We start from the raw sequence: 20094 nt of genomic DNA, 5'->3' as shown, positions 1-20094 counted from the left end.
AACAAACGTCCAGGACCAGATGGCTTCACTGATGGATTCTATAAACATTTCAAAAGAAATAAAACCAATCCTCCTGAAATTCTTCCAAAAAAATTGAAGAGGAAGGCATACTTCCAAGCTCATTCAGTAAGGCCAGCATTATCCTGATACCAAAGCCATACAAAGACAATACAGGAAAATAAAACTACGGGCCAATATCCCTGATGAATATTGATGCAAAAGTCCTCAACAAAATACTAAGAAATGAAATTCAACAGTACATTGAAAGGATTAATTACCATGACCAAGTTTATTCCTGGAATGCAACTCTGGTTCAACATAACAAAAATCAATGAATGTAATACACCACATTAAGAGAATGAAGGACAAAAGCCACATGGTCATCTCAACTGATGCAGAAAAAGCATTTGAAAGGATTCAACATGCTCTCATGATAAAAACACTCAACAAACCAGGAACAGAATGCAACTACCTCAATATAATAAAGCCCATGTATGAGAAGCCCACAGCTAACATCATATTCAATGGTGAAAAACTAAAAGCTTTTCCTCTAAGATTAGAAATAAGACAAAGATGCCCACTCTCACCACTTCTATTCAATATAGTATGGGAAGTCCTAGCCAGAGCAATTAGGAAAGGAAAAGGAAGAAAAGTCATCCAAATTACAAAGGAAGAAGTACAATTAGTTCTGTTCACAGATGACATGATTTTATAGTAGAAAATCCTGAAGATTCCATTAAAAACTGGTAGGACTAATGGACCAATTCAGTAAGGTTACAGGATACAAAATGAACACAAAAAAATCAGCTGGTGCTGGGCATGGTGGCCTGCAGCTGTAATCCTGACATTTTGGGAAGCCAAGGCAGGAGGATCACTTGAGGCCAGGAGTTTGAGATGAGCCTGGGCAATATAATGAGATTCCATCTCAAGGAAAGGAAGGGTGAGATTCTGTCTCAAGGGAAGGGAAGGGGAAGGGGAGGGCAGGGGGGGGAGAGGAGGGGAGGGGAGAGGAGGGGAGGGAAGGGGAGGGGAGGGGAGGGGAAGGTACGTGTAACATGCAACTCATGTTCACCTTGGGGTGGAGCCTTAACATTTAAATGTATTACAGTCAGGCTCTATATGCTAAAAGGTCTTTTCAGGACACAAATGCACGCAAGTGGGCAGCCTCTGCAAACTGGCCAGAGCTAGTCCATACATAGTCAGTGATCTTATTGAAAGAAAGTTACTGAATCAGTCTTTTGTCCAATCAAGGCTGCAGTTATAACTGCTGGAATGGGGGTGGGGTGGGGGGTGGGCGGTGGGGGGGTCAGTCAGCATCTGGTGGAGCTACAGTTGTTTTAATATTGCTTATTGCCTGTTTAGCTGCTAAAGAAAAAGAAAATACCTTGTGGCTATCAGAATATAGTTTATTCTTTTTTTTTTTTTTTTTTTTTTTTTTTTGAGACGGAGTTTCGTTCTTGTTGCCCAGGCTGGCATGAATGGCGCGATATTGGCTCACCGCAACCTCTGCCTCCTGTGTTCAAGCTATTCTCCTGCCTCAGCCTCCCAAGTAGCTGAGATTACGGGCATGCACCACCATACCCGGCTAATTTTGTATTTTTAGTAGAGACGGGTTTTCTCCATGTAGGTCAGGCTGTGTCAAACTCCCGACCTCAGGTGATCCACCCGCCTCGGCCTCCCAAAGTGCTGGGATTACAGGCGTGAGCCACTGCACCCGGCCAGAATATAGTTTATTCTTTAAGTGTATGGTGTGTACACTTGCCAGGTCCTATTTACAATTTGGTATCTTATTGCCACGGAGTCTATTCTGTCAGTCTTCTGATCTCTGTTTTAAGATTAATGCTGCTCGGCCGGGCGCGGTGGCTCAAGCCTGTAATCCCAGCACTTTGGGAGGCCGAGACGGGCGGATCACGAGGTCAGGAGTTCGAGACCATCCTGGCTAACACGGTGAAACCCCGTCTCTACTAAAAAATACAAAAAACTAGCTGGGCGAGGCGGCGGGCACCTGTAGTCCCAGCTACTCGGGAGGCTGAGGCAGGAGAATGGCATAAAAACCCGGGAGGCAGAGCTGGCAGTGAGCTGAGATCCGGCCACTGCACTCCAGCCTGGGCGACACAGCGAGACTCCGTCTCAAAAAAAAAAAAAAAAAAAAAAAAAAAAAAGATTAATGCTGCTCAGTTGTGTGTAAACTACAAAAGGAAGGAAGTTGAACCAGGTGTGTCTGACCTCCCATCCCATCACAGCTGGGAACTGAAGTTTTTAAGGTTTTTCTGGGGTCCCCTTGGCCATGAGGGGGTTTGTTCAGTTGGTGGGGGGCACAGGATTTTATTTTTAGTTTACAGGGTTAAATGACAATCTATCACTGAGCTTCAGCCTTCCCTACAGCCTCCTGTGTTATAATTTTAGCACACCAGGCTGCTTAAGCTAAAGCATGGGGAAAGGGGAAAGGAAAGAAAAAGAAAAAGGAGTATCCCAGGGGCGCAGCCAGGGGCCCTGCTGACTGCTGGCTGCAGCCCCTCTGCAGCCTGGCCTCTGGGTGCTCCTGCCCCTTTCCCTTGGTCGCTGAGTGGCCTCCTCGCGCTTGGTCTGTCAAATGCCTTATACAGAGAAGGCGCAAGAAGTTTGCATCCTGAGGCAGCCGTTGGTCTCCAGATGGAGCCACATTCCCCTACACCCGGGGCCAGACCTCCAATAATGAACCCTGCTCAAACCTATCTGTGAAAAAATGCTTTCGTCTTGGATTTGCGTTTTTCACCTTATTCGACAATCTGGGGTTGGCTTACTCGTGTTCATTTACAGACTGGGTCCTGAGTCCTTGTGACCCACACCTCGGGGCAGAGGCCATGTGAATCCCTTTCAGCAGCTGCAGGTTAGTGGGGAAATTGCACAAGGCAACTAGCCAGGGTGACACCCACGGGCAGGGCGATCCAGAATCCCACGGGCAGATTTCCTGCAGACCCCTGGGCAGGTGGCACAGATCTGAGTCCCTAGCAAAGAAAGAGGCCCTTTCTGCGGCTGGTGGTGGGATGAGGCTGGGGAGGCATCTGTACCAGCCTGGGGCGGCGTGTGCACCAGCCTGGGGCCTTCAAATCAGGCCTCAGTGCCCAGGCGATGGGAAGAAGAGGGGAGTTTTCTGATAGCTGCGTGGAGGTGAGGGGATGCTACCAGGGGGTTGCCAGGTGGGATGGGGCTATGGGAATAGAGAGGAGAGCACAGTTCCTGAGGGACTGAGGGATCCAGCCTCAGAGCGGGAGGGGCGGGGGTGGGGGAACACTGCAGCAGGGCATGGAGACCTCCCAGGTTCTGGTGAGCAAAGTGGGTTGCCCAGGGGATGCCTTCACAGGGACAGGCCTAAGGGGAAACCAGGGAGAGATGAGGGCTTAGCCTGGAACATCTTGATCCCATACTCATAACTCAACCCCTCTGTGCCTCGATTTCCGTATTTGTGAAAAAAAAGCCCCCACTCTCCAGTTTCCCCATGAACAATGCTGAAAGGACAGACAAGCTAGCGGTGTCCCCAACACTCATGAGGCCTCACCCCACCATGTACCAAGGACAGGAATGCAAGATGTTAAACATTTAAGTCTAATTGAGCCTCCCTTATTTTACCTAACCTTGAAAGAAACTCCTTTTAAAAACATAAAGGCAGGCTGGGCCCAGTGGCTCAAGCCTGTAATCCAAGCACTTTGGGAGGCCAAGACGGATGGATCACGAGGTCAGGAGTTCAAGATTAACCTGGCCAAGATGGTGAAACCCTGTCTCTACTAAAAATACAAAAAATTAGCCAGGCATGGTGGTGGGCGCCTGTAATCCCAGCTACTCGGGAAGCTGAGGCAGATAATTGGTTGAACCCAGGAGGCAGAGGTTGCAGTGAGCCAAGATCGTGCCACTGCACTCCAGCCTGGGCAACAGAGCAAAACTCTGTCTCAAAAACAAACAAACAAACAAACAAAAAACATGAAGGCCAGGGTGGGCTGGGTGGAGAGTCCTCCTGAAACAGTGTTACTGACAGAGTTGGAAGGGGCCAAACCCCCCTGTTGGTTTAGGGATGCCAGCCCAGCCCTGCCTGCCCTGCTGTGTGGCTCCAGACCCAGGGCTCCTGCTGTCTCCAGGTGAGTGGCAGGTTCATGCCTGACCCAGGCAACCCCACGTTCCCCGAGAGCTGGGTGATTTCGGGAACAAGAAGTGTGCTGCTGAAGCATCCTTAACCTTTCCCCAATGCCTTTCCTGTATCACGTTCTAGGTTGCTTCTGGCTAATTCTTCACAGCACAGAGCCTGGCTCACTGGCTTGGCGTGTGTTCCCCTACATCACCCACAACATCAGACCCCTGTTCTTCCTCAGGGTGGGGCAGAGGAGACTCCGGGTCCCAAAGATCCTGTGTGGTGCCTTGCCCTGAGGACCAGCCGGAGTGTGACAGACTGCCCTCTGTCAAGGCATCCCACAAGGGAGGAGACAAACTCGTTCCCATCAGCGACAGAAGCACCGGAGCAAGCGCTGGAAACTTCCTATTGCAGACACCAGGACCTGGGCCTTCCCCGCACAAGCCTGGCCCTGTGCACACCTCAGAACCTGAGGGGCTGGGCCTGGGTCTGCACTGTCCCCGGCACTCAGGAGACTGGACAGCCTGCTTGGGACACCCCTGGAGCTGTGGGTGGCGTGGCCAGGACTCACCAGGCCTTCTGTTGTCTGTGTTCTGATGTGCTGACATCTGGACCTTTCTGACCGTAGAGGGACTGCCCCTCCCAGGGTAGCCAATTCTAGAGAGAGTAAAGGCCCAGGCTTGCCCTGCAAACTCGCCTTTCCAATGCCCACCAACCCCCACAGAGCCCACACCCACCCCCCTTCTATGGGACCCTCACACTCCAGGCCATATGCCCCTGCCCTCCTCACCCCAGGGTGGGTACCAGACAGCCAGGGACAGCCCCTGTGCCCCAGAACCCAGTGAAATCATTCACACCAAGCAATCCTCAGCCCGCTTACCCTGCCTTGCCCGTTCCTTCCTGCGGAAACCATATTACCGTCTCAGGCCCACAGTTTCCCCTTGAACCCTCTGCCTCCTGACTGACCCTGGGCTTCCCTGTGGCCCCACGGTGTGGTGTGATGTGCCCCTTTCTCTTGGAAACTGAGGATGACAAACTATCTTGTCAATGGCAGTGGTCTCCTGATCCTTCCTACACCTGAGTGATAATAAAGCCTCCATTGAACACAGCCCTGGCCTCGTCTCCATGAAGCCGGCTCCCAGTGGTCCAGGCACCGGGCTTCCCTTCACCTGCCCAGCCTGCCTCCTGATGGTACCCGTGTCAGCCACCAGCGTCCCCATGCAGGCGCCAGCAAGCCTGACCCGCAAAACGCTCCCATGACCTGGTCACTTGGCAGCTTACCCATGCTGTGCCCCATACCCACAGTTTCTCTTAGCCTGAGGCCATCCGCCGCCTCTCCATCTCCCCAAGACCCCAGCACCGAGCCAAGAGCCCCATAAATGCTAATGAGAACGCAAACAATCTCCCTCAATGCAGCCCCATCGTGTTGTGGGAACTGTCTGCTCTGGTCTCCACACTGCACTGCGGGCCTCACGGGTCCTGCCCCACTGTGTCCTGAAGAGCACAGAGCACCCAGCCTGTGCCACACCCCATGGATGACCCCGGCCAGGTACCATGCGCTCTGTGCCTCAGTTTCCCATTGAGGAAAACAGTTTCCCCACTCACACTGTCTCCTCCCAGGAGTTTTATAAAGTCGGCAGTGAGCACTGTACAAAGGGCAGCTTTGGCAGCACCACCGGCAGGACTGACCATCATACCTTCCCAGGGTCGGGAGGTGCCCACTGCGCAGTTGTGGAAACTGAGGCTCAGGACTGAGGTCACTGCTCAAGGTCAGGTAGGCTTGGCCTGACCTGCATGGATTCTTCCCACAGGATTTTCTCGGGCACACTGCATCCCAGGACCTCCCCTTGCACACGGCACGAGCCTATGTGCCACATTCCTGGAAACAAGGTGTGGGGTGACGCCCACTAAAAGTCTCAAAACCCTCCCAAGGAAAGGCCTGCAGCCTGCAGCGGGGACAGAGAAGGGGAAGCCTACCTGGGCCAGGCTGGCGTCCTCGTCAGCCTTCTGGGGGGTGTTCTCAGGGTCAGGTTCCTCACCCACGTCGCTGTCAGCCTCCTCCTGGGGGGTGACCTTCGGGACCTGGCTGTCCAGGGTCATCTCTGGGTGTGCCCCCAGCACAGTGGGGCTTGGGCCAGCCTCCAAGCCCTCCTCGCAGGGGAAGTTCTCTCCAGCCACACTGGAGGATGGACTGTCGATCCCGCTGTCCCGGTTGGGGATCTTTAAGCTACCACTCTGCTCTCCCGTGGGGCCCGTGTCTAGAGAGCCGTCCCCTGCTGCAGCTGGGCTGCCAGGATCCCCACAGTGGGCCCTGGGCCCGACGGGGAGCGCTTGGAGCTTCCCCAGGGAGGAACTGCCAGGTCCAGTATCTGGCACCCCTAGGGCAGCAATGGGTCCTGGAGGGGTTGAGGACCCCCTGCCTGACTCCATCCTTAAAGCTGAGGTCACTGGGCTCAGGTGGAGGCTGGCCAGGGGTTTCCTGTAGGCGAGAAACAAGACAGAGTCAGTGCTAGCCAGGCATGGACCAGCCCCCTCAGGTGCAAACCCCAAATGCAGCCCCCAGGCAGTACCCTCTACCCCCCACCCAAAGCCTCGAGCAGGTGGGCTGGGGGCTGTGTGTGAAGTGTGAATACCCTGGTCAGCTTCAGTTGGGTCTTGTACAGACAGGCTTTTAGAGAACAGAAAGTGGAAAACATTTTCTTTTAAAATTAAGTTTCTTCTGCATAAAAAAAAAAGTAACCCTGTGGTGTGAAGCTATCTGCTGTTCAATAAATTCAAATAGATGCTCAAGGTAGTGACCATAACCAACAGGAACACAGTGGCTTCTGTTTATAGCGCATCCGTGGTGCTTTTCAATCCTCTGATACTCCCAGGATGTGAGGCCAGTGTCCTCCTCCTCCTCCTCCTCCCCACCACTGCCTGCTGGACAGGTCAGAAAACAGCCCCCAGGGGTCCACTATCTCCCTCAGGGGAGGGCTGGGGCAGGAGGTGGGTCTCACCAGAGGATGTGGACCAAGGTCTTTGCCCCAAAACTCCTCCTCCCTCCTGTGCACTGGAGCCACCTCCCACTGGCCCACCACACCTCTCATGGACCAAATTCAAATGTCAATTCTAAGTGCACAGAGAATTCACCGGGCGCCTCTGAGGAGAAGCAAAGGTGAGATGGGCCTAGAGGGAAACTGTCATCCCTCAAAATCATCCTCTTGAACCCAAGACGCAGCTGCCGAGGAGCCTAGGGGCTGCAAGCGGCGGTCACTTATCCCCATACCTGATGCCACCAGCCTCTCCGAGGAGGGTGCTGAGGGTTGGCAGGCACAGGCGCCTGGCTCCGCGCTGGGGTCTGGGATTGGCCGGCAGGGGCTCGCACACAGTAGATGGTTTCCTTGAAAATCTTTTCCTTGCCCAGCAGGTTCAAAGTAGAGCCATTTAGGAGGTACTGAAAAGACATTAGAAGAGAAAGAAAACCACCTTCTCCAACTGGCATTTGGAGCAGCCAGAGGCCCGGCTCTAGGGGGGTGTGGAGGAGGGAAGCTCTATGCCACCGACCAGCAGAGTGGATCCCAGGACTGGGGCATGGCAGTCTGCAGAGCCATATCCTCAGCCCCCAGGCTGGCACACAACACCTCCAAAGGGTGGGGCCTGCACCAGCAGCCATTCACTGTGGGGTGGGCAGTGTCTTGCTCGGCTGGAAACTCTGGGGTCAGGGCTGAGCTTGTCCCTGGCCATGTAGCATCCTGCGGCCCAGGGGAAGGGTCACCTTGAAGGTGCAGGCACTGTCCAGTGTGAGGCGAGCCGGTGGGCATCGCCAGGCCCCTCCCCAGCCCACACCTCACACCCTCCCCCAGGCACACACAGAGAGGCTCCCTCAAACACTCACACCGATGGGCTGGTTCACACTCACTCACACACACGCACTCACACTCACACTTAGATATTCCTCTGCCAGCAGCTTTTCATGCTCCTGCCTCACTTACAAAGCAGAATAAAGACGAGGCAGTGAAGAAACAGGCTTCACACAGTGACAGGCACACCGTGAGCCAGCCCTGGCTGCCTTGAGCAGGCAGGTGTGCCTCTGGGCAGGGTGTGACGCAGGCCTGGGCTCTGGCAGCGTCCCAGTGGCTGTGGATGCCAACCAGCTCCACGGTGGAGCACCTCCACCCCGCACAGGCTCCTGAGTGCTCGCTCTCTTGGGGCAAAACCACTTTTGAGTGGATGTTTCTTTAAATGACTCCAGAATCACTCAGGTGGGCATTTATGATTGGCTACTGCCGCATTCCTAACGAATTCAATGGGGGGCAATATTAAGATTTCTGAACAGAAAATACATGTTTTGCCGCATTCTTCTCATAGCACAAGAGATAAACTCAGGTTTCCAGAGGTCAAACGTGGCACAGCAATAAAAATACACCGGATGGAATGTGAGCTGCGCTCAGCCTCAGTGTGTTCAAAGGTAGCTGTCTGGCAAGACAGAGCCTGGTTCAACCCCATCTCAGGGGAATTAGGGTTCTGGTCAGGATGGAGTAATAGAAACCAGATTTACTCTCACCTGGAACAACAACAACAAACATGGACAAAACCTACGAGAGAGGTTTACAAGGCTCTACACAAAGCAATAAAACACCGTGGTCCCTGAGAGACGGGAATGAATGAGGTGAGCCCTCCTATTGTCCCAGCTCACTGCCCAGAGACCATTTCTGGACCATGGATCAGGGAAGGGGAGCCCTATGGGGCCCAGTGGACTCTCTGAGTTGAAAAGACAAAACTGGGAGGCCCAGAAGACTAAGGTGGCCAGAGTCCACAGCATGGCGCCCTGAAGAGGAGAGAACTGCACACAGACAGAGAACCTGGAGATCTCAGAGGGACCCCTCAAGGACCGTTCAGCATGTGTATAGCGGGGAGAGCACATGAGGCCAGAGTAAGAACTGCCTGCAAGGACCACAGGGAGCTTTCACAGGGCAGGAACACGCCTGTGCCCACCAGCCAGCCCGAAAAACCCCACAGTTCACGGGGCATTGCATTGAATACTCAGAGGGTCTTGCTTCAGGAACGATGGATAATTAGCCCTGCAGTGATCACTGCTCTGGTCCCACCTAGCAAATATTAACAAACCTTAACAGGAAGTCCACATGTTTACACAACTGCATCCCTGAACAAAGCTAAAAAATATAGAACTACAAAAATATGTAGTGCACGGCAAGGTAAAATTCCCATAGTCTGGCATCTAATCAAAAATCACCAGGCATAGACCGGGCACAGTGGCTCACACCTGTAATCCCAGAACTTTGGGAGGCCAAGGCAGATGGATCACTTGAGGTCGGGAGTTCGAGACCAGCCTGGCCAACATGGAGAAACCCCCTCTCTACTAAAAATACAAAAATCAGCCAGGCATGGTAGTGCGTGCCTATAATCCCAGCTGCTCAGGAGGCTGAGGCAGGAGAATTGCTTGAACCCAGGAGGCGGATGTTGCGGTGAGCTGAGATTGTGCAACTGTACTCTAGCCTGGGCGACAGAGCAAGACTCTGTTTCAAAAAGAAAAAAAAAAAAAAAAGAAAAAAAAATTACCAGGCATAAAAGGGACTATACATAATGAAGAGAAAAAATTCAATATAAACACATAACTAACACAGATGTTAGAATCAGCAAAAAGGGACATTCAAAACTGCTATCATGTCTGTGTCCTACTATGTTCCAAAATCCAGTAGAGACATGGAGGATGTAAGAAGGCCCACATTAAACTTCCAGAGATGAAAACTACAAAGTGTGAGACCAAAAACACACTGGAAGGAATTAACAACCAATTCAACATTGTAGAAGAAAAACTAGTGAATTTGAAGAGACAAGAACAGAAACTACCCAAAATGAAACACACACAGAGAAAACTGAGCAACAGCGAAATGTGGGAAAACTTCAAGTAGTGTAATACATGTGTAATTGGAGTCTCAAAAAGGGGTGGACAGAAAAAATATTTGAGGAAATAATGACAAGTTTTCTAGATTTGATGGAAGCTATAAATCTACACATCTAAGAAGCTCAGTATAAAGTAAGCACAAAAAATCCTTGTAGTTAAAACTTTTCCCACATAGAGAACTTCAGGCGCAGAGATCTTCACTGGTGAATTCTACAACCATTTCAGGAAAATAATCATGCTAATTCTAAACCTACATCTAATGATCTTTCAGACCATTTTTTTTTTTTTTTTTTTTTTTGAGATGGAGTCTCACTCTGTCGCCCAGGCTAGAATTCAGTGACACAATCTATGTTCACTGCAACCTCCGCCTCCTGGGCTGGGTTCAAGTGATTCTCCCACCTCAGCCTCCTGAGTAGCTGGGATTACAGGCGCCCACCACCACGCTTGGCTAATTTTTGTATTTTTTTTTAGTAGAGATAGGTTTTCACCATGTTGGCCAGGCTGGTGTCGAACTCCTGACCTCTAGTGATCCTCCCACCTCAGCCTCCCAAAGTGCTGGGATTACAGGCATGAGCCACCACGTCCAGCCAGATCTTTCAGACCAGTTTTAAAAAGAGAGTAGAACGCAGATGAATCTAGAAATAATTATGCTGAACAAAAGGAGCCAAAGAAGACCTACAGTGTTTTCTCATTACTACGGAATTCTAGGAAGTGCAAAGTAGCCTATGGTGCTAGGAAGCAGATCATTGGGTGCCTGGAAGGAAGGGGAGGGGCTATGGGATTGGCGTGGGGGAGGGGGGTGAATGGGGAGGGGACTGGAGGTGACTGGGGGGTGAGGGGGCTGGTGGGGTGGAGGGTGCTTACAAAAGAGCACAAGAGCTTTGAGGGATGTTGCACACATACTCATTACCTTGAGTGTGGTGATAATTTCACAAGCATACCCCATGTCAAAGTTTATCCAACTGTACACTTTAAACATATGCATCAATGGTATGCCAAGTATACCTCACAGGGCTGATCAAGAAAATGTCACCCTAGCCAGGTATGGTCGGGGGCTCCTGTAATCCCAGCTACTAGAAAAGGCTGAGGCAGGAGAATCACTTGAACCCGGGAGGTGGAGGTTGCAATGAACAGAGATCTCGCCACTGCACTCCAGCCTGGGGGACAGAGCCAGACTCTGTCTCAAAAAAAAGAAAAAAAAGGAAAAGAAAAATCCCACCCTTATCGCCTTTGAACTGTACAAACTTGGTGAACTTCAGACATTCCTGAGCATCATTTTCCTTACCACAGAAGGGAGGATGGATCTTGAGGAGAGGTGAGGAGGTGTGTGGTTGCAGCCTGGGAGGCTCAAGCAGCCCGGCCCCCGGACATCCTGTCCAGAGGAGAGAGGTGCACTGTGCTTATCGGAGGCCCTTAAATCACTCCCGTCTTGGAAGGGCTTTTGTCCAAGAGCAGAAGAACCAAAACAAATGAAGGACACTCACCTCCAGCTTTGCGTTTGCAACTCTGCATTGCCAACACCTGTGTTATGGATCCTGTCGGTCCCCCCAATTCACACACTGAAGTCCTAGCCCCCAGTAACTCAAAATGAAGACATGTTTGGAGACAGGGTCTTTACAAAGGAAATCAAATTAAAAGTGAGGCTTTTAGGGTGCCCTTGGTGGGGGCAACCTGGGTTGAGGAGCCCCTAATTGTCACTTCACTTCCTTCTATTCTGTTGCAGGGACTTTTTTTTTTTTTTTTGAGACAGAGTCTTGTTCTGTCGCTCAGGCTGGAGTGCAGTGGTGCGATCTCGGCTCACTGCAAGCTCCGCCTCCCGGGTTCATGCCATTCTCCTGCCTCAACCTCCCGAGTAGCTGGGACTACAGGCACCTGCCACCATGCCTGGCTAATTTTTTTTTTTTTTTTTTTGTATTTTTAGTAGAGACAGGGTTTCACTGTGTTAGCCAGGATAGTCTCGATCTCCTGACCTCGTGATCCACCCGCCTCGGCCTCCCAAAGTGCTGGGATTACAGGCATGAACCACTGTACCCGGCCCAGTTGCAGGGACTTTTTACAGAGTATGTGTTGTTTTAAAATAAAAGAGGTAATGAGAACAGACAAACAAAGCTGGATAGAGGGGCAGGAGAGGGAGGAGCCACTTTGGGAAGTGTAGCTGGGCAGAGCCCCTCTGCGGCCAAAGGCTTTACCAGCAGCAACCCTCCTGGGCTGGTGTGGCCACTGCCTGGCCTTCAAAGCAAGGTGCACACATGCATATACAAGCGCACATGTGTACATACATACACATGTGTGCACATGTATGCTGAAAAATAAAAAGACCTTTATCTGAGGAATGCCAGCCCCTTTATATAATCAGGCGTCGAGAGGCGCCGGAATGCAACACAGTCACGTGTCACTCCCCATCGAGCAAAATGGGTCCCTCCTGAAACCACTTGCTATGCAGGCTCTAGACTAACAGATGCCAAGTAACCCTAAAATGCCACATTCCCTGTAGTTCAACAGTGACTGGCCAACCACTAACCAGTGTTATTTCTGTGAACCAATGAGAGTTCCTGATGAACAACGGTCACCACCCCCTCTCCTGATTCATCCTTTCTTTAAACACTTGAGCCTCTCTTTTGTTCTCCAGACATTCCCTGAAGCAACTTGGAAGTGTCTCCCTGGCTGCAGTCCTCAACCTTGTGCTTGAATAAACTCTCTTTAGACTATATTGTGATTCTCTTGATTATTTTAGGTTGACAATGCATACACACATATAATACAAGTACACCCATGCACACCCATGCACAGGGTCAGTGCTGAGCCCTTTCTCACATTTGCAGGGGACATTTCAGTCCTTCATATGAGGAAGCCGAGGCTCAGACAGGCTGGCCCTGGCACACAGGTGCTGGAAGCCTGTGTGTTTGGGTCACTCTGATCCACCCAGGGCTATGCCTACGTTTCCACAGGGGCATTGAGGGAGCCGAGGTCAGTTCTCTGTACCCCACCACCTCAGCTCTCCTTTTAGGAAGCCCTGAGCCGCCTGAGGTGAGCAAGGCTGGAGCTGCTGACCCAGGTGAGCCATGCCCACTGTGGACTCAGCCAGGAAACAGGTCCCAGACACTCGGGGCTGCCACCACCTAGCACGAGGAAATCCACAAACCTGAAAAAATTAAGAATGCCCCAGAATCCAGGGCATCCTAGAACTGTTCATGTGTCTCCATCACAGCAGCCAGTGAGCAGGGGGTGAAGTGCTCTGGCCCCGCCCCATGTCCCTCCACAGTGCGGCGGCCCCCCCAGATGGGCAGGGCTGGTCCCACAGATGGGCCACCAGTCTGCCTACCACCCAGCTCTACCTGCCACCAGATGTCCCTTCCTGGGGGCCGTGAGGGAGTCCCCTCCCCTCTGAAAGAAACCCACCACGGCACCTGTCCACTGGGCTGCCTGGCACCTAGCAGGCAGGGACCTCCCCTGTCCTGTCGCTGGAGTGGCCCAGTGGCCCCCGGCACACAGAAGGCTCCATAACAACGGCATGTTATGTGGGGGGAGCAACAAACGTGTTAGTGGTGGTTTTTAAACTGCCATATATTCTTTGACGCCCCTTCAATATAAAAGCGGACTCTGACATCCCTCCCCTAAATACAGAGGCCCTAAGAGACTCGCTGTAACTAGAGAGGGCAGCATACGGGAGACCAGGTCAGGAGGGAAGACAGCTCCAGGCTCTTGTCCTTGGAAACCAGCGCCTCGCTGTGAGGGAGCCCGGGCCACGTAGAGAGGCATGCGGAGGCATCCCTGCCAACAGCAAGTGGCAGCCAGGCCTGAAGCCTTTGGGGGAAGCCTTTGCAATGGGTCCCAGCCCTGTGGGCGAGAGCTGCCTGCTGCACCCAGGTGGCCCAGAATCATGAGGGATGATGACAAGATCTCCCTTGAGCGTTACCTTGCAATAGAGAATCCAGGCAATACTGTAAGTGCCTCCAGGTGATACAATAAACCATGTGTACTGCCCATGTCTGCTGGTCCCCATATGGCTTCTCCCTGGCTTAACTTCAGTGCCTTGAGGTCCCAAACCCACTGAGGCCACCCACAGTGAGCAAGGCCCAGGGCACCCTGGCCATGCCCAGGTGTAATGGCTGATGGCAATCAATTAAAGCCACCAGGCTGGGTGCAGTGGCTCACACCCGCAATCCCAGCACTTTGGGAGGCCGAGGCACTTTGGGAGACCTCCACCTGAGGTAGGAGTTCGAGACCAGATTGACCAATATGGTGAAACCTCATCTCTACTAAAAATACAAAAATTAGCTGGGCGTGATGGCTTGCACCTGTAAGCTACTCTGGAGGCTGAGACACGAGAATTGCTTGTACCCATGAGGCGGAGGTTGCAGTGAGGAGATCGCACCACTGCACTTCAGCCTGGGCCACAGAGCAAGACTCCGTGTCAAAATAAATAAACAAATAAATTAAAGCCACTTTGTGACCCAGAGGTGCCTGGAAGCACAGAGTAATTACCTTGGGGTCTCAGCCTGGGAAATGCCCTGTCTGCTGTGGGCGTGGATAGAGGGGGCGTCTCCATTATCTCTGCTGAGAACTCAGTGAGGTGCCACATGCTCCTGAATTGGGGTGGGGGTCAGAGGGACCTCGGAGAGGGCGGGAGGCGAGGGCAAGCTGAGCAGGGAGAAGAGGAGGCGGATCAATGCAGCACCTGCCCGTTTGCAGGCATGCCATGAGCAGACACTCACAAATACGGCTCACACTACCACCTTTACACGTTACCTCTACCGTTTAAGACTGTGTGACTCTTCATGAACCATAGCCCTGGCACGACGCTGTGACTGTGGAGTGGGAGGACAGGCTGGACAGCCTGGGACTGGGGGCTGGTGGGCAGGGGGTGTCTACCTCTCCCAAGGGTGTGGCAGCTTTTCTTAGGGCAGCCACATTTACTCCAACACCAGTTTCCAATGTGAGTCCATCAAGTCAAGAATGTTTCTCCCAAAAGTTTTGAAAGCAGGGTCTTAAACAGGTACTTGTACACCCACATACACAGCAGCATTCCCTACAATAGACAAAGGGTGAAAGCCGCTCAAGTGTCCATTCATAGATATCTGGATAAAGAAAAGGTGGCCTCTCCACAGAACAGAATCATGTTCGGCCTTAAACAGAAGGAGGCCGAGCGGAGCGCAGTGGCTCCCGCCTGTAATCCCAGCACCTTGGGAGGCCGAGGCGGGCAGATCACAAGGTCAAGAGATCGAGACCAGCCTGGTCAACATGGTGAAACCCTGTCTCTACTAAAAATACAAAAATTAGCCGGGCATGATGGCGGGCGCCTATAGTCCCAGCTACTTGGGAGGCTGAGGCAGGAAAATAGCTTGAACACGGGAGGCAGAGGTAGCAGTGAGCCAAGATCGCGCCACTGCACTCCAGCCTGGCGACAGAGACTCCGTCTCATAAATAAATTAATAAATCAGGAGGAAATTCTGACCCATGACACAACAGGGGTGAACCCTGAGGACATTATGCTAAGTGAAATAAGCCAGTCACAAAGGGACAAATCCTGTGTGATTCCACCTACGTGAGGTCCTTGAGGAGTCAAATTCAGAGACAGAAACCAGAATGGCGGATGCCAGGGCCAGGGGAGGGAATGGAGAGGGTTTAACAGGGACAGAGTTTCAGACTGGGAAGGTGAAGACACTCTGGAGATGGACGGCAGTGATGGTTGCACAGCAACATGAATGTGCTGAGGGCACTGTACTGATCACTTAAAAACAATGAAGGAGGCCAGGTGTGGTGGCTGACGCCTGTAATCCCAAAACTTTGAGAGGCCAAGGCCGGTGGATCACCTGAGGTCAGAAGTTCGAGACCAGCCTGACCAATATGGTAAAACCCCGTCTCTACTAAAAATACAAAAAATTAGCTTGGTGGCAGCCACCTGTAATCCCAGCTACTTGGGAAGCTGAGGCAGGAGAATCGCTTGAACCCGGGAGGTGGAGGCTGCACTGAGCCGAGATCGCGCCACTGCACTCCAGCCTGGGAGACAGTGAGACTCCATCTCAAAAAAAAAAAGAAGATGAAAGTGCTATGCTTTAGGTTACGCGTATTTTACTGCCATTTTAAAAAAGAAAACTTTTTTTAAAGGTATGGATTTCAGAAGATTTTCATGAAAAGTTTTTTGAATTCACACCAAAATGACAAGGTGCGAAGGGCAAGGCCCTGCACCAGGCCAGCCTCCTTTTCAACCTCCCTGCCCAGCTGGGGGCGTCCAGGGGGAGGTGGGATCGTTAGTGTCCCTTTCTGAGGCTGTGGAGCTCAGCCCCTGTTCACGTACTCTTGCCTTCCTTCCTTGGTCCACATGCACAGCCACCGTTGCTCCTCAGAAGACTGGCACCCTGGGCAGAGGCCTCACACAGACCCCCAGGTGGGGTGGGCCCCGGGCAGGACCCACGGGTGCAGCCTCCAGGCCTGAGTCTGCGGTGCCCCCACCTGGGAGGTGGGGCTGGGGGACAGCACACCTTGTGGCACAGAGTGGGGCGCCCCATCCTGGAGGGCTGGGATTATTGTTAGGAGTTCAATACTTGCTTTTGGGGAAATGCAGCAACCATTTGCCTGTGGGCTACTTTCCTGAGACCAGGGACACTCACCGGCAGGCGGCAAGCTCAGAAGGAGGGAGTGGGGAAGCTCACGTGTTCATCTTACGTGTGGGGACAGAGGCACCACAGGTGCAAGTTCGTGTCACCAGGCATCAGGCAGCTTGTCCCCAGGCCCAGACGTGACGGCCCCCATTTCACACAGGGCCTGCCCTGCACTGTCCTTGCAGCCAGCCAGATCCAACCATGAAAGTCTCATGTCCCTGTCTCCCTCCTCAGACAATGGGCCCCTTGTCACCTACCAGGACCCACAATATCTGCAGAAAAGAGAAGGCAGCACACAGGGAGAAATGTAAGGGACGAATGAAGGTCCTCATGTCCTGCTTCCTTCCTGACTGGCTCAGTCCCCACAGCTGATGGTCGTCCTGCCCAGGGCCAGGCAGGCACCACAGTGCCCGGCGCTGCTCTTCCTCTTGTCCTCGTTCATTGTTTTCAGCACATGCTTGCCTCCGAGCCTCCTTGTTCCACAAGCCCAGTCTCATCCTTGTCTAGGTTTCACACCTGCCCAGCACTGCCCTTACTGAGAGGCCTCAGTTTCCCTATCTGTAAACAGGGCTCCGGACAGACCCATCGGGGCAGGTGGGGAGGATGCATTGGGAGCTCCCAGCACATGCAGCAGTGACTCTTGGGTCACTCTTTCAGTCCAAGGACTAACCTGGGAGTCCTCAAGGGGTGCAGACCTGTGCAGCCAGGAAGGTCAGGCCCGTCCTTGTACAGCAGTGAGGCTTCTCAGGAAAAGGTCACTTCAGCTCTAACCTCTGCACAACACGGCTGCAGGCCTCTGTGTGCGGCGCACTCAGCCTGGTGTAGCTCCGAGGGGTCTTGCACATGGGGTAGTGCTGGTTTCTGTGTAGACGCGGACCTCAGCCCCCTGAGGAGTGGAGCCGGGGCCTCCTCCGGCCTCCTGTAATAGCCCAGCTGGGGACAAACCACTTCCTCCGTTTCACACGCAGCTGGCTAGCCCCACCCGGCTCTGGGGCCACGGAGCAAGTTGTGAAGATTTGTACTGGGGCTCAGTCAGACATTTTGCAGGCTGGGGGGGCCAGGGCAAGTCAGCTCTGTGCCTCGGTTTTCTCCCTGCAAGAATGGCTGACCAGCATCCGCCCTGGGCATTGGCAAGCACTGATCTGAATGGCAGCGGTACCTGCTGAGCGTGTCCAGTCCCGAACTACAGTGAGCCTGGCACAACTCAGTCCCCACTTTACAGATGAGTGTGGCCATGCTGTGCAACCCGAACATGCCCCTGCCCCTTGGGCCCCCTCTGCACAGTGGGCACAATCACCGTGGCGTCGGGTTGTGCCGCCACTGTCGCTGGGACCCTGCCATCAGTCCACGCACCTCTTGAGGTGGCCCCGCCACTGTCCCACACTGCCAGGCACTGCACGGGGTGCGAGGAGGCTTCGGTGGGCGCGGCACTCCTTCCTCATAGCCCCATACTACACAGGCCCACATCTGCTAATATCTAAACTGCAGAGTGCAGGGGAAGCTTCTGGAGCCACACTGTGTGGGAAAGCCTAGCCCCAGGACAGGTCTGGGACCACCCTCCTCTGCTCAGGCAGAGGAAGGCTCACACTGCCCCCGGCCCCCAGCCCCCAAGGCCTGGGTGACATGAGAAGGTCTGGCCGTGGTCTCGATGCCCTGGCTGGTGCACCGCCAGCTGATGGAAAAAGGCTCCCTGTATCTGGTCAGCCTTGGGCTTGGGCCCCTGCCAGACTTTGATGGGGACACAGGCAGGCACCGTTCATCTTGTGAGAGCCTGAGCCACCCCCAGATGATAGGCAACACTGTCCCAGCACTGTCCCAGGCAGTTTACAAAGGCTTTTCACACTTGCCATTTGAGGCCCATAATAACTCTGAATTTTTACACATCACGCTCCAGGAACCCAGAGAAAGACGACAGAACAAAAACAAGACACCATTCCGTGCCACCACAGCCACTTCCTGCCTTGAAAACATCCGTCTCCCTCAAATGGCTCCTGCCCTGAATGCTCCCACCACCCCAAAGTTCCACAAAACCAGTCAGATCTCAGGGCTCCGCCAAGACCTCAGGGCCAGCCCCACTCACCTGTCTTCCGAAGGCGAGCGAGTTTCTCCTCCGGGCTGAACTTCGTGCAATAGCGAAACACAACTTCCTTCTTTCTAATTTTCGCAATATGGGTCACAACATGATGGTGTATTTGCATTTCCGCATCATTCTGCTGGGGTGAGAGGAGCTTGGCTTGCTGGTTCTAGAAGGTGCAACTTGCAGGGTGGCGGGGCAACAGCAAACAAGCATGCAATCCACAGCTCTCCACTGACCAGGCGCTCGGCTCACAGCCGCGGCAGCCGTGCTGGTTTAAAGGTTAACAGGGCTGCGCACAGAGGACCCACAACCACCACCCTCCTGCTTCTGCTGGGTGGACTATTGTGAGTAGATCTGCTGTGTAGATCTTCAGGGAGGAGGGGCCCAGCAGGGAGTGAGGGGGCCGGCCCTAGACCAGACAAGCCCAGAGTGAGCCCAGAAACACCATCAGAGGCTTCCTCAGACCCTCTTGGTTGGGAACAATGAAATGGTCACAAGTTAGAAAGTGAAGAGACCTCCAGCAAACAGATATTTCAAGATGTTTCCTGGGAGACCTGACCCGCGAGTGCAGCTCCAGCAGGCCCAGCACCTGCCCTGCTAAGCAGCCCCACCAGGAGGACACCCTCATTGTTTTAGGGAAAGAATCAATAAATAATAACACCAGGTCCTGAAAGACTTAGAGTGCAAAGTCTGACTCAATTTTAATAAAGCTTGTTAATCCAGCCTTAAATTCATTTTTTTTTTTAAAGCAATTTCTCAGCTGGGCATGTGGCTCATGCCTGAAATCCCAGCACTTTGGGAGGCCGAGGAGGGAGGATCACTTGAGGTCAGGGGTTTGAGACCAGTCCGGCCAACTTGGTGAAACCCCATCTCTACTAAAAATACAAAAATCAGCTGGGCGTTGTGGCGCATGCTTGTAATCCCAGCTACTAGGGAGGCTGAGGCAGGAGGACCGCTCAAACCCCAGAGGTGGAGGTTGCAGTGAACTGAGATTGTGCCACTGCACTCCAGCCTGGGGGACAGAAAGAGACTCCATCTCAATAAAAATAAAAATAAAATAATAAATAAATAAATAAAAGCGGCCGGGCGCGGTGGCTCCAGCCTGTAATCCCAGCACTTTGGGAGGCCGAGACGGGCGGATCACGAGGTCAGGAGATTGAGACCATCCTGGCTAACACGGTGAAACCCCGTCTCTACTAAAAAATACAAAAAACTAGCCGGGCGAGGTGGCGGGTGCCTCTGGTCCCAGCTACTCGGGAGGCTGAGGCAGGAGAATGGCGTAAACCCGGGAGGCGGAGCTTGCAGTGAGCTGAGATCCGGCCACTGCACTCCAGCCTGGGTGACAGAGCGAGACTCCGTCTCAAAACTTTAAAAATAAAAATAAAATAAAAAAAATAATAAACAA

General features: G+C 52.8%; 2 protein-coding genes across 7 annotated transcripts in view; both read right to left on the bottom strand.

Moving 5' to 3' along the window:
* The window catches only part of SUSD3 (sushi domain containing 3), a 401112-nt gene that overhangs the window by 101381 nt on the left and 279637 nt on the right, over window positions 1-20094 (bottom strand). The gene's annotated exons all lie outside the window — the stretch shown is intronic.
* FGD3 (FYVE, RhoGEF and PH domain containing 3) overlaps window positions 1-20094 on the bottom strand; it is an 88857-nt gene that overhangs the window by 51455 nt on the left and 17308 nt on the right. For 2 of the 6 annotated variants that reach the window (XM_050761550.1, XM_050761546.1), the window contains exons 2-3: window positions 7371-7538; window positions 6080-6581 (exon numbers count right to left, since the gene is read on the bottom strand). In XM_050761550.1, coding sequence (XP_050617507.1) covers window positions 6080-6532 — 453 coding nt within the window. In that variant the 5' untranslated portion in view covers window positions 6533-6581; window positions 7371-7538. Of the gene's footprint in view, window positions 1-6079; window positions 6582-7370; window positions 7539-8027; window positions 9645-18692; window positions 19161-20094 lie in introns of those variants that run through there. The other 4 variants (XM_050761551.1, XM_050761545.1, XM_050761549.1 and 1 more) reach the window with 4 other exon arrangements.

The sequence above is a fragment of the Macaca thibetana genome, chromosome 15 (assembly GCF_024542745.1).
Source record: "Macaca thibetana thibetana isolate TM-01 chromosome 15, ASM2454274v1, whole genome shotgun sequence".
In the NCBI taxonomy this organism is placed as follows: Eukaryota; Metazoa; Chordata; class Mammalia; order Primates; family Cercopithecidae; genus Macaca; species Macaca thibetana.
Note: the sequence above shows the minus strand (reverse complement) of the source record. Positions and strands in the feature narration are given on the sequence as shown.